Here is a 13571-nt window from a genome sequence, read left to right as displayed (position 1 = left end):
CGAAGAGAAATCAATTCCTCGCACATTTGTTAAAGCCTCGAATCGGCCTCGTTTTGTGTAGTGTAGCGATTACTGTTTTGATTGCAAAGTGATCCCGACGGCAGAGAAGGAACATGGTTTATTTTCTTCGCGTTTGCGTGCGTCGAGGTGACTCTACTTAATGAATTAGTTCTGAAGAAAGGCTGTACGGCCTGCCCTTCCTCTGTTGTGCAGTGTGTGTGTACGTGTGTGCTCATCAATCGGTATACACTTGTACAAATCCTGACAGGTCATTTAACTGTGAGCGGGGTACAAATTGACCCAAATGGTTTCATTTACACTCAGAGTTAAATTAACACTGAGAATAATTGTTGACTTATAAGCATTTTAGTACAACTTGGTTTCACTGTTCACTGAAAACCAAGGTGTATTAAAATGCTTATTACTAAACAATGGAATATGCTAGAGTCATAATTTTTTTTTCATTGTGAAGTAGAGACATGCAGCTTGAAAATGAGATATTTCATGCCATTGTGGTCATATCTCACATTTTTCGATTGCCATTCAAAAAGTCGCCAAAGCTGGCCAATGCTGGCCAATGCCCCATTTCTTAATTCGTCATTTTCATGCAAAAAGAAAAAACAGCGGTCTAAATAAATTATATATATATAATCCGGCAATTTCACTGTAACACCCAAAACTGCCACCAGATGGCGGGAACGCACCATTATGCTGAAAATGCCGTTAGAGTCAAATCTCTTGACATCACTTCCTGTTCAAGGGAGTAAACAAGAAGTGAAAGTTTGACATCTCAGAAGATACCCTGACTCTTCCGCATTGCTAAGCTAGCATTAGCTCTTTCTTATTTTACTCAAATTAAGCTCAAAAAAGGCCCAGAAGATCTCAAAATGTCCGATTTTTTGCCGCGATTCACATAGAGACGGCGCGCGTGCACGATAGTGCACGATCGCGCGGATTTCGGCCGGTTTTTGGTAGATTACATACAAAATAAAAAATAAAAGTCTAAACATCGATTATTTTGTTATAAAAAGACGTGGCCTTGACGTGGTATGTATACCACGTTAAGACCACGTCCTTGGCCTTGAGGGATTTGTATTAACACGTCAAAAAAGCACGTCCTTGGCCATCAAGAAGTTAACACCCCGAACACCGGGGTTATTTAATCCATTAAATCATAGCGCCCAGCGATTTATAGCAGCGGAGCACATTTAGCGACGGACCGGATGCTATCCCGGATGTGGCTGAAGTAGCTAGATGTAGCCAAAACACTCTAGAGGTGATGGACAACAACGGGAGGTATGATTAATTCTAACGTGACTAGCGACAGGACCGCGATGGACCGTCTAACACATAATATTTTCTTAGAATTAGACGGAATGATTTAGATCAAGAGTTATTCACGTTTTAAGATTTTCGATGACGTCCCACCGGAAGATAACAATGTTGAATGTTGCATAACAGACGCTCCCAGCCTGTGGAGCGATGCGATCGGTTTTGATATCAATAATCTCTGTCCTTTTGATCAATCTCCGTCCTGAGCGCTGGGCGTTACTAATTGATTGAACGGAGAACTCCGTCCTTTCCACTCAGGGTGTTAATGAGTTACATTGCCACGTTTTGTGAATGAGATGTTTATGGATTTGTTCGGTTCACTGTAAAAAACAAGCAAAAGAAAAAACAAGTTGAAGTTACTATAGGTTTCTATAGGAAGCGGCAGTGTAGGAAAACAAAAGCCAGTGTAGACGTTACAATGACCCTAAACGTGTTTGAAAGGGAAATATCCCTTTAAGGTTCGTCCACACCAAGAATTGATAACTGTAAAGATGACTATAACGACATTGATGTGAGCAGAGATGAACGATAACGTTCTGTAAACATGCTGAATGCCAGTAATATATCGAACATGACACCCCCTGCTGATCAATCCAAGGGATTGGGGTCAACTTGCACACACCTGCAGAAAGTGACAAAATGAATTGCTACAGTACATGAAGGTGTACAGTACCAACTCCTCCTCTCATCTTATTCCTCGGCTATAAATCCTTCTCTTGGCAAACCTGACGCAGATTAGAATACAAGGAACTGGGGGGGGGGGGGGGAGTCAGGGACGGAAGTTGACTCTTTGTTGAGCGAGGATTATGAGTTGTTTGTCCATCATGTGAATAAACAGTTATTCATTATGCTCTCCAACTAGGAGCTGTAGCCTGAAATGTGCACTTTGCCTTTGTTGTTGTGACGAGTGTGGCTAATGTAGATATCAGGCAGCTAAGCCTGGATAATCATGTCAGAAGTTGGATAGCACACGGCAGCTCGTTTGTAGGACGGTTGGCTTATTTTATTTCTAAAAGTCTATTGTCTATTGAGTCTTTTATTGTATTACTATTTCAGCAGTGGCACATGGCGTGTTGTCGCCATGTACTGTAGCTGTGATATTGTTTGACAGGTGGATTTTAATAAGACCCTTGGGGGGGGGTTTCATATTCAGAACTGTTTGAATTGATTATTATATTTCTCTTTGCCTTCACATTTTGTTATTTTTCATATAGAGCAAACACATACACTTGTCCGAATTGGATTTACACCCAGCTACACCTGAATTAATTTAAGCGAATCCTTAGTATCATGTGGTACTACAATGTTGGCTTGATGATGTTGTACCATCTGTCTCAAGTTGGCTCCATAATGTTCTGCAACTACTCCCACTAGAACGTCTCACACATTTTCTCCAAGGAGAAATTCGTTTTTCTTAGTTTGGGGCCCAGTTGTAGAATATATGGGAGGGAAGAATAATATGCCGACATATTATCAAGGGGTTGTGCAAATTAGGGAACCAAACAACATCCAAGTTATAGAATTCCCGTCATAGGTTATACAAAGGTTTTATGATTTTGCTGGCTGGCTGGCAGGCTGGCTGGCTGCATGTCTGCATGTCTGCCTGTCTGTCTGTCTGTCTGCCTGTGAGAGGGTTAAACATTATCTGTTGATATGCGAGTCATGCTTGTGGAAAACCTTAATAAAATGATTGAAAGAAAGAAAACTTAAGCCTCTGCTGTGCTGTTTTCAAAGATGTAGTCTCTTGCTCCTGTATTTTATTTAACTATAACTGTATCCACTGGGGACCCCAATGAGACATTCTGACTTTCACAGTGCAGCAACTCTTGCTCATTAAAACTTTCTACTGTCACTCGGGTGGTGTGGACTGTGGATAACCAGCCGTTGATTGCCCCGTGGCCCATTTAAGTTTGTTCTTTTTAAAAGAAAACATGGTTACACTAGAAAGGTCTCCACCGGGAAGGAAGCATGGCCCTAATACCTCTCTCTCAATCTTTGTGTCTGACTTCAAAACGGCTCGAGTTGAATGTGCAGGACATTCAGTGTCCTATTTTCATCAGTGCTAAACCCCTTATCTCTAAACTTCTTTTTTACTATTTTGAAAAACATTTTTTAATAGTTCAAATGGCCGTTCTTTAGCACTGACAAAAATAGGGCCATTGGGATCTAAAACAGGTTATCCATCCATCCATCAGCTCCAGGCCTGATTTTGCTATAGAAATGAGCATCCAGTCTGTGAAAACAAGCTAAACTATTATAGACCACATGAGCACTATAAACCTATATGCGGCTGCTATTAGCTGATCTACAAGCTCACAGCATGAGCACTTTAAACATCGCCTATTTGAAAATAACTTTATACATCTGCTATTTGGAAAATAGTTTATGTAACAGAGGTATTTCAAAATGGCTGTAGCTTGTAGATCTGCTATTTTGAAAACAAAATCTAGTTTTTTATGTGGGATACTGTGGATCTTTTTAACAACTCAAATATTTTATGGGGGAGCCCCTCAATTTGCACAAAATATTTTGAGATGGGGGGCCCACGGACAAATACATTCCCTTGACATGGAAATGTTTGATAACCACTGGTAACACCGGGGCTCCACCGGCAGCGTCGCGTCTCCTTCACCGTCAGGGAATGTTTTTTATGTTTTTAATCAATGAAGGGTGGCTCCACTGCCCGCGTTGCGTGACTGCATTCAAATTGCCCTGGTTCGTTTTTTGACGCACGCACGCGCGACGCGCCTGGTGGAGCCCCGGCGTAAAATAAATTAAAAGGAAGCAAGCCCAAATAAGCAACCACATTTGTAAAAAAGAAGCTGTGGTGCCCCCTGTAGTCAAACTGTTTGACAAAAGTCTTGGAGGATGCTATTTGCTGCATACTGTATATCCCCGTTCCCTGCCTCTCTCCTGTATAACAATGAAGGTGGAAAAGCCCAAGAAATATCGTAACCACTCAAACCCCACAGAATGCCTATTTTGGGTGGGAACATTTGCCAAAAAACAGCTGATCTACGAGCTTGTAGATCGGCTATTTGTGGAGAAGATATTTCATGTAGAATGAAAAAAGCGTTCAGAATAGAAAAGAAAAGTGTAGGCCCTCCAGAAAATGTATGCAATTTACCGCATAATCAGCCAAATGGCCTCTATTCCACATATTTCGCAACTTTCCAGATATTTCAAACTTCCTGCATATTTCACAGGATAAAATCACATACAACCCAGCATAATTATTTTTGATACCTACGTATCTAATATTTATCTAATATTCTAGTCTGTGCAAACAGACCACTAGGGGGTGTGCCCAATGTGTTTGCACAGCTTTTTGAAAACCTTACACCCATACCTAACACCACACCACACTAATCAAAAATACAAGTCCGCCCCCAGCTAGAGTGAAAACAATCTGCAAAACAAAGGAACAACAAAACAAAGCCACTGACATAACCGGTATAAACAGCCCAGGTGGACTAACTAAATGTGCATTATTCAACAGGACAGTGTGTTCTTCCCCGCCTCGGCTGTCATTTTACATCTTCGAGCCCTGTTATGTTAGCTGATGATGACAGACAGAGATCGTGTTTGCTGATGTCTCCTCCTCCTCCTCCTCCTCCTCACCTTGACAACCAACCGGCGTTGTGTTGTCTTTCCCTCGTCAGTGTTCACACACCACACATACAGACAGACAGACACACGGCAACACGTCACAGAACTATAAGTGACACTTTCATTACGGCAGAGCCCATTTAACCATCAGCAGGAAAACATGTCAGTCTGAAAAGGCCAACTGCTGCAGTGTGAAAGTGCAGAGCAGATTGTTAGACAAACAAGACGTGAGCTGATGGAATAGAGGACGACACAAGGCCTTGACGATCGACGTGGAGGTTTCATTTTTTTAAATTCTATTAAGAATGTATGAATTGCTGTCAGGTTTCAACGGAGCAGGACCTAAAAGTCTGGCACTTGCCTGGAATGCCTTGGATGGGATGAGGAGAGTGTGGGAATCGGACATGGGAGAATACCTCAAGAGTGATCATAGCTACAGTACAGTGGAGTCAGTAATGCTGTATGGAGACACGGACCCTCACAGCCCTGTACTGTATGAAAGTCTACTAGGTGTCACATGAACGGACCACATCATAAATGTGGTCCTCTATGGGGACCTACCACGGGTCACAGACAAAGTCAGAGATGGAAGGATGAGGCTGGCAGGGCACTGCGTCAGGCAGACGGAACTACAGGCAAGCACACTCACTGACACTATGGGAGCCAAGTTGGCAAGGGCACAGCCAGGAAAGGCAAGAAGCACACATTGATGCACTGTGGCGCGACAACTTAGCTCAAGACCCTGACGCCAGATATGAGAGTGCTTTTTTCGTTTGTAAATCAACACTTCTGGTGCCGCCAAATATTTCAGAATAAAGGCGCGAGAGTGCCAAGCAGATGAGGGAGATTTTACGTGCGTACTGTACGTGTGTGCGAGCGTGCGTGCGTACGGTTGTAATGCACGTAACTCGATAACTGTTTGACCCACCAACTTCCACACCCCCACAGGGAGTGCAGTGCCAGGTATCAACCCACGGTTCTCCAGAACCACCACAAAAGGCTCTGGTCAGTCTCTGCCAGTGGGCCTAATGAGGCCAACTCCTTTCACCTGGGCCAGGCTCTGCCAGTGGGCCTAATGAGGCCAACTCCTTTCACCTGGGCCAGGCTCTGCCAGTGGGCCTAATGAGGCCAACTCCTTTCACCTGTGCAATTTCCAGCCTCTGCCTCAGTCATGCCAATCAGGCTCTGCCAGTGGGCCGAATTGATTGCCAAGTACACTTTTCAGTTTGCAGTCTTCACACACAGGCACACACACAGATCTCCATGTGGGACACCGGCTGACAGTTAAAACGGGTGCTACGTATGACAACGTATATCATTAGGTTCCCAAGTTGCATCGTTCCCAAGTAGGCCGGTGGCCGACTGCGACGGGCACGTACAGGTCTAGTATCTATAAATGCACCACGTGTGTACGTCTGTATTCCATGTGAATAGAGAACCACTCGCTCCACTAACTTCAAATTTGACACACACGTTCCACACCACCGCAGGGAGTGCAGTGCCCGGCTCGCTGGTTGTCCAGAACCAGCACAAAAGCCTCTGCCCAGACTCCGGACAGGGCCCAAATCCAGATCTCCATATATGGACCTGGACTGATCTGACATCAAAATGTTGCGCGACCTCGCCCTTTAGCCAATTGATCACCCCCCGGGTGATCAGGGCACTGTTCTAGCCCTGCTGTGTGTGTGTGTGTGTACGGTTATAATGCACGTAACTCGAGAACCGTTTGCCCCACCGACTTCATATTCGACACACGCGTCCCACAACCCCGCAGGAAGTGCAGTGCCCACACTCGAGTCGGTCGGGACCACGGTTCTTCAGAACCACCACAAAAGGCTCTGCTCAGGCTCTGCCAGTGGGCCTAATCAGCCTAAATCCCCTCACCTGAGCTATTTCCAGCCTCTGACTCAGCCAATTGATTGCCATGGCAACCCCACACCTGACAATTGATTAGCCTACTTAACCAGTCCACTTTTCACAATCAGTCAGCCCTCTTCAGACACAAGCAGATACAGAGATCTCCATTTGGGACACAGACAGACAGTTAAAACGGGTGCTATGCCAAGTTGACGGGTATTATTAGGTTCACAGGTTGCATCGTTCTCAAGTAGGCCAGTAGCCGACGGGCACGTAAAGGTCTAGTATTTTGAATTTAGATTATTTTAGATGTCTTGTCCACCATCATGGCTGATGGCACAACCCAAACCTCTAGCAAAAGTGTTCTTGCCCTTTAACAAAGTCAATCGATTACTTTTCCACATATTGCGAAGTGTTAAGGTCATTACACACTGGCGAATTAGCGACGCGATGCGAATAAGCAATCTGAAAATGCGAAATATTGCATGTTGCAGTTCGCCTGCGAATCTCTGCAAAATACAACACCAGAGCGAACAAATAAAGAGCGAAAACGGTCGCATTTTCGCACATTCGCCACTGATGTGGAAGCTTGCATGGACTTCAATTGTTTTTTTTTTAAATGCGAATTATTCGCACGAATATATCGCGTCGCCAATTCGCCAGTGTGTAATGACCTTTAGTCTCACTCATTTTGGGAGCACAACATTTTTTTCTTCTTCTTATACTTTTTCTTGCAATTCTTTGCATTTGTCTTCCACAAATGGGCAGGTTGTCTGGTACAGGTCTGCTTTCTGTCCTTAGAGTCGAACTAAACGTTCAGTCTTTTATGTACTCAAATATCTGGAACAAACTCCCAGAAAACTGCAGCCATATTACAGTACAACACTCATTGCTTTTAAATCAAAGATGAAGACTTTTTTTTCTGTTTGCCGTGCACTGCTGCCTTTTACTGACGTTTTTAAATCCATGTCCTGTTCTGCACAGAAACTATCTTATTATTCAGTTATATTTGAGCCCTTTCTTACTTTGTATTATCTTAAAACCTTATTAACTATTTTAATGAAATGTCTTTTCATCATGCGTTTCTTTTGATCTTACCGTTTTCTGCGAACTGTGAAGCACTTTGAATTGGAGAATTGCCTTGTTGAAATGTACTATGCATACACTATAACCTTCCCTTTGTTGCATTCTTCTCCGTTTCTGAATGGCAGAAGCAACAGCTCTTTATGTGATCATGGCCCGCAGACACCCAAGCTTTCTGCCAACGCTCTTGCGATTTCCAAGTGGACCTACAGACAACGACGACAAAAGAAAAACAAAGACAGTTCCTCCTCCTGCTGCTGCTTCTTACCTGTGACCTGGAAGGTGCACTTCCCCGTCCCGGCCTCGTTGATGACGTTGCAGGTGTACTCGCCCCAGCCGTCGCGGCTCAGGCTGCGGATGGTGTACTCGGTCTCGTCCCGCTGGTCGGCGAAGGTGCCGGCGTGCAGCAGCCGGTTGGACAGCAGCCACTCGAAGCGGAGCACCCGCGACGGGTGAGCGCGCAGCACCCGGCACGCCATCACCACGGGCCGGCCCAGGCCCTGGCGCATCTCCATGGCAACGGGCTCCACCGTGGGAGGGTCTGTGAGAGGGAGGAGGGTGGCCAGGGTTAGTCCAAGTGATCCGCTATATTGATCATGGGATAATATACGACGCGGCAGGTAGTTGTTGAGAAATAACACCCTGCAGGATGATTAAACACAGAGGCCACGACAAGGTGTTTATCATCCCGCTTATTACATGGCTACTTAATTAATACATTAATAAATGGACCCAAAAGTAACAACAAAACAAAGTATTTCTTTGCTCCCTGTAATGAAAGTATTCCGTAGGTGTTGGCCGTCTCTCCAGCACAACATGGAAGACAAGGAAGATCAAATTGATCAAAAAGAATAAAGTTTCGGTTACCGCATCCAGTCTACAGTATATTTCTCTCTACAAATGTTTTCAAAAACATTCTTGAGAGCAACGTTTAGTTGTATGTTGTGTGTTTGTTTACATGGCTGTCAGGTGGATATGGCATGAGATCAAAGCAGCGAAGCTACATGACTAATTTTACTATTTTTGATTTCATGAAAAGTAAGAACCAAGTTACAGGTTATTTTGTTCCCCCACTTCCTGCAAAGAAACATCGTCTCTGTTGGGTAGAAACCTCATTATGTCCCAAACTGTTACTTTTAAAGGCAATTAGAACATTGCAAAGGTAGCAGATTTAAATTTTTATGCTTTTGTGTCACACTGTAGTACGATCAAACAGGGCTTTCATTTACAAAAAATGCATAAAATGTGAAAATATGGAGATAAGAGGTTTTTCTGCCCGGCAACAACAATATTTGAATGCTCAGTCTGTATACTTTGAGTGCTCTGTATACAGTACATATATCATATATAGCAATATTATCCAGGTGACTAGGTCCCTCCTGAGGCAGACTGTCTGTGAAACTCACACAAGGATGTCTGGAGGAGAGCACAAAGCCTCTGGGAGAAACAACCAACGTGACACATTTATGCCTGATTTATGTAGTTGTTGTCCGGCAGAAACCTCTTATCTCCATAATCCTAACTTTTTGTGGGTTTTTTTCCACGTAAATTAACACCCTACTTCATCATCATAGCCGGAGCGTGTCACGAATGAAAAGTAACAGTTCATTATGAGGTTTCCAAACGACAGAGAACTATGTTTGGTTGCAGTAAGAATCAGTCCTCATAGGAATCATAGGAGGGAAGATTAATTTAAACTAAGCATTTAAAGTATGAGGTATAAAGTAGAGGAGCCTTGTGTTCATACAACAGAAAGATCGGGAATTGGTTAAGACTGACGTTATGCATCTTTCAGGACCTTTCACTGCTTCGTCTCAACCATTACTCTATGGCTCTGGTCTCAGCCACCGCGGTGTATTTTTTGACATTCCGTTTATCTCCAAAGTCGAATGTTGCCACTACTGTTGGAGCAGCCATAAACTACACAGGTTCATCCCTACTGTTGGAGCAGCCATAAACTACACAGGTTCATCTCTACTGTTGGAGCAGCCATAAACTACACAGGTTCATCTCTACTGTTGGAGCAGCCATAAACTACACAGGTTCATCTCTACTGTTGGAGCAGCTATAAACTACACAGGTTCATCTCTAGTGTTGGAGCAGCCATAAACTACACAGGTTCATCTCTACTGTTGGAGCAGCCATAAACTACACAGGTTCATCTCTACTGTTGGAGCAGCCATAAACTACACAGGTTCATCTCTACTGTTGGAGCAGCCATAAACTACACAGGTTCATCTCTACTGTTGGAGCAGCCATAAACTACACAGGTTCATCTCTACTGTTGGAGCAGCCATAAACTACACAGGTTCATCTCTACTGTTGGAGCAGCCATAAACTACACAGGTTCATCCCGATGTTCTGGGCATCTTTGTAAAGTTAGTGTTAGTAAAAAGCAGCTAAAAGTAACGTTTGAGCAGACTGACATCTGTCACTTTCCCATTCAATGTAGTAGAAGAGCCGACTGTTTACACCGCAGATATCTCGTCTCCGCCTACAGGATATACGTTGCCGGCTGCGACCATGAGACCCGTTTCTGAATCGGTCTATAGGCTCCTGAAAATAGCAGATCTACAAGCTCACAACGCGCCACAGCACGCTATTTTCAGTATGCAACAAAGTGCAAAATCAGACATTAACACTTCTTCCTTTCTAGAACCCACATTTTTATATCGTCGCTGTCCGGGCAGGAACCTCTTACTCTAACGTGTAATATAACAATGTTCAATCGTAATCAACTTAAGCATACTTAAGAATCATTTCATATACGATTCTCTAGTCTAGTAGAATAAACAGGAATGGCATGAGGTGCCATGAATGAAATTGGCGGATCATTCCAATTCCCCGCCTCAAGATTTGATAACAGTGTTATTGCCATTGTCTACACAACCATAATTACATTTTTCAAACTGTGAATAAAGTGGCTCAAAACATTGTTTGTTTCCCCACTGTAAAATTTCTCTGCGTTAAAATCCAACAATAATCCATTTCCTTTCTAATCTGATTACAGTGCATGTTTTTTTGTTATTTTGTAATAAGTAACACATTACTCCCGTTTGTAATCAGATTATTATAATCCCTTTATATAGGTAATCTCTTAATCTTCCACCCCTGCGACAAAACAGAACAGTATAAGTATTTCTGACAAGAGAGGTTGAACAAACACGTGGGCACGTTGCTGCAGATGAAAAGCCCCAACATCAAAATCAACATTTCACTTTCATGTCTACATCACAAGCCATTTAGAGTTGATTGAGATGACTTTCATGGATGAGTTGCTCCCTCGCTGCTTGAACGGAACGTGCCCCAATGGACTCACGGGTTGAGACGATAACTAGTAGCGGATAATAATGTGGGGTGCGGCGGGTGGAAACCTCATGTCCAAAAATGGCAAAAGTAGCAGATCTACAAGCTCAGCTTGTGCATCTGCAACCTTTGATGCTTTTTTGTGACGTTCTAATATGATCGTGTAGACCCTATACGTATACTGTACTTGATAATCTTATTTAACACCTCTGAAATGCAATGTTCATTGTGTCAAAACTTTAAAGTAATCAACAAACTATACCACTAGGCAAATTGTAAAATATTACCTAAGAAAGAGGCAATTATTTTCAAATGAGCTGATCTACCCGTACATACTCACAACGAAGGTGAGCATGTAGATCAGCTATTTTCACAACATCTATCCGTGGAATCGAGAATGTCTCAAATCCTACAATTACAAGTGCTTGTCAGGGTGGACTGGGGCGTTCCCAGTTCAAATATGATTATTTTGGGGCGTTGCGGCGTGAAAAAGGTTGAGAACCAATGGCTTTGGATGATAATAAAGCATCATCACATGTGATTCTACAGTAGGTGAGGGGGGAAAAGGAAAGAGAATAATGCCTTTTTTTATCACACGGGAAGAAGAGAGGAAGCAGCCATGTTTGGCGCCCCGCCAAGGGGGAGCATCAAGTGAACTTGAAGAAAACGAACACTCGTACGCCTTTTTCAATCTGAATGTATTCCATATACTGTAACATATATACTGTACTGTACTGTACTGTACTCCATACAGCACCTAATTAAGGACACTCGTGGATGTTTTTGTGGGCCGTGAATGAACTTTGCAAGATGAAACATCCGTGGCTCAGAGTGGCGTGTGCGTGGGAGGACAAAACATCAATGAAGGAAGAGTGCACTGCACGCATGAGGCAATCTTCTCACGCAAATGGCCACAACAGTGGGTTGTTGGCTTCAACGTGTCCGCGTTTGTACATCTTCCTTTCATTGCAGCTTCTAAAGCATGCAATTATGAATATGTTTTTATTGTTGGTTGATTTAGCAAAGAACATCTCAATTGCGCACATATCCTGATTTCGGGTCCTTTCATCTTGTGCAGCGTCTTCAAAGCAAGAAAGGCATATAATGAAAGGACTTATTAGGCCGTTTGTATTGAGAGATCAATCACTCTCCCACCCTCTCATTTCATAGCCCACTACTTCTCCCATATTTACTTATTGATAGCTGGCATCAAAACCCAAGTTCAGACCTCCAATGAAAGCAAACAATCAGATACAGAGAGAGATCTCTCCGGACCCGGTTGTTAAATTGCCCTGCCAATGTTGTGCTCTCATCACAAATGGTTGTGAGTGAAGGTATACTGTACAAGTAGTACTGTAACTAGGTATACAGTACAGCACCATCAATCATCGGTGCAAATCTGCGTCCTGTTGATTTGGATGCTGAGGCTAGAGGCCTTTCGCTAACAATGCCTCTGTCTACTGTTTAGACTGATGATAGCTCATAGCTTATTGGTTTACGTATCATCCTAGATGACTATTTCTATGCATTTGATGTATTACCTTGTGTTTGCCTTGCTTACTGTAACAACTGTAAGTTGTAATGAACTGTTCCCTGTTCCTATCTTTATAGGAATATTCTATATGGATTCTAAAGGAATCGGCTACATATCATCACAGTCGGATAGACACATTGTATGTACGTAATTTTCATCTTTTTGTTTGTTCTTTTGACACAAAAATGGCTTGCAGAACAGCTATTTTCCCCTATTTTCGCCTATAATGACATGCTCAGTCTGCAGGTTTTACAGTATGCATATTTAACCAATGAAACGTATTAATAATAATAATAATAAAACATTATTTGTATAGCACCTTTCATGACATGAAATGCAGCTCAAAGTGCTTTACAGAGCAATGGAGGAAAAAAAGAAAAGCAAGGCAACGACATTAAAAAACAAGCAATAATGCAATACAGTGAGGACATGAATAACAAAAAATAAAAGATCAATTAAAAGCAATGTTGTAGAAGTGGGTCTTGAGCTGTGCTTTAAAAATGTCTACAGAGGCTGCCTGACGAAGGTAGAGTGGGAGCTTGTTCCATGCCGACAGCCCGTAGAAGCAAAAAGCTGCTTCCCCGTATTTTTTAGTTGCCATTTATTTAGGCAAAGCGAGCAGGCCAGCAGTGGAAGACCTTAGGGGGCGGTTTGGGACATATTTAGGCAGGCAGTCATGTAGGTAGGAAGGTGCGAGACCATTGAGAGCTTTATACACAAGTAAAATAATTTTAAAATGAATCCTAAAAACAACCTGAAGCCAGTGCAGTGAAGCCAAAACTGGAGTAATATGTTCTCTCATCTTAGTTCTAGTTAAAACTCTGGCTGCTGCATTTTGGACAAGTTGTAA

The 13571-nt window shown here is 43.0% G+C and overlaps 1 protein-coding gene across 2 annotated transcripts in view; it reads right to left on the bottom strand.

Moving 5' to 3' along the window:
- The window catches only part of LOC308334137 (MAM domain-containing glycosylphosphatidylinositol anchor protein 2), a 298760-nt gene that overhangs the window by 69140 nt on the left and 216049 nt on the right, over positions 1-13571 (bottom strand). For both annotated transcript variants that reach the window (XM_080790725.1, XM_080790724.1), the window contains exon 10: positions 8150-8422. In XM_080790725.1, the coding sequence (XP_080646851.1) occupies positions 8150-8422 (273 nt within the window). The remainder of the gene's footprint in view (positions 1-8149; positions 8423-13571) is intronic.

Source organism: Protomyctophum bolini, assembly GCF_963924005.1.
Source record: "Protomyctophum bolini genome assembly, chromosome: 19".
Lineage (NCBI taxonomy): Eukaryota > Metazoa > Chordata > Actinopteri > Myctophiformes > Myctophidae > Protomyctophum > Protomyctophum bolini.
The sequence above is the reverse complement of the archived record's forward strand: the minus strand, read 5'-3'. Positions and strand labels throughout refer to the sequence as shown.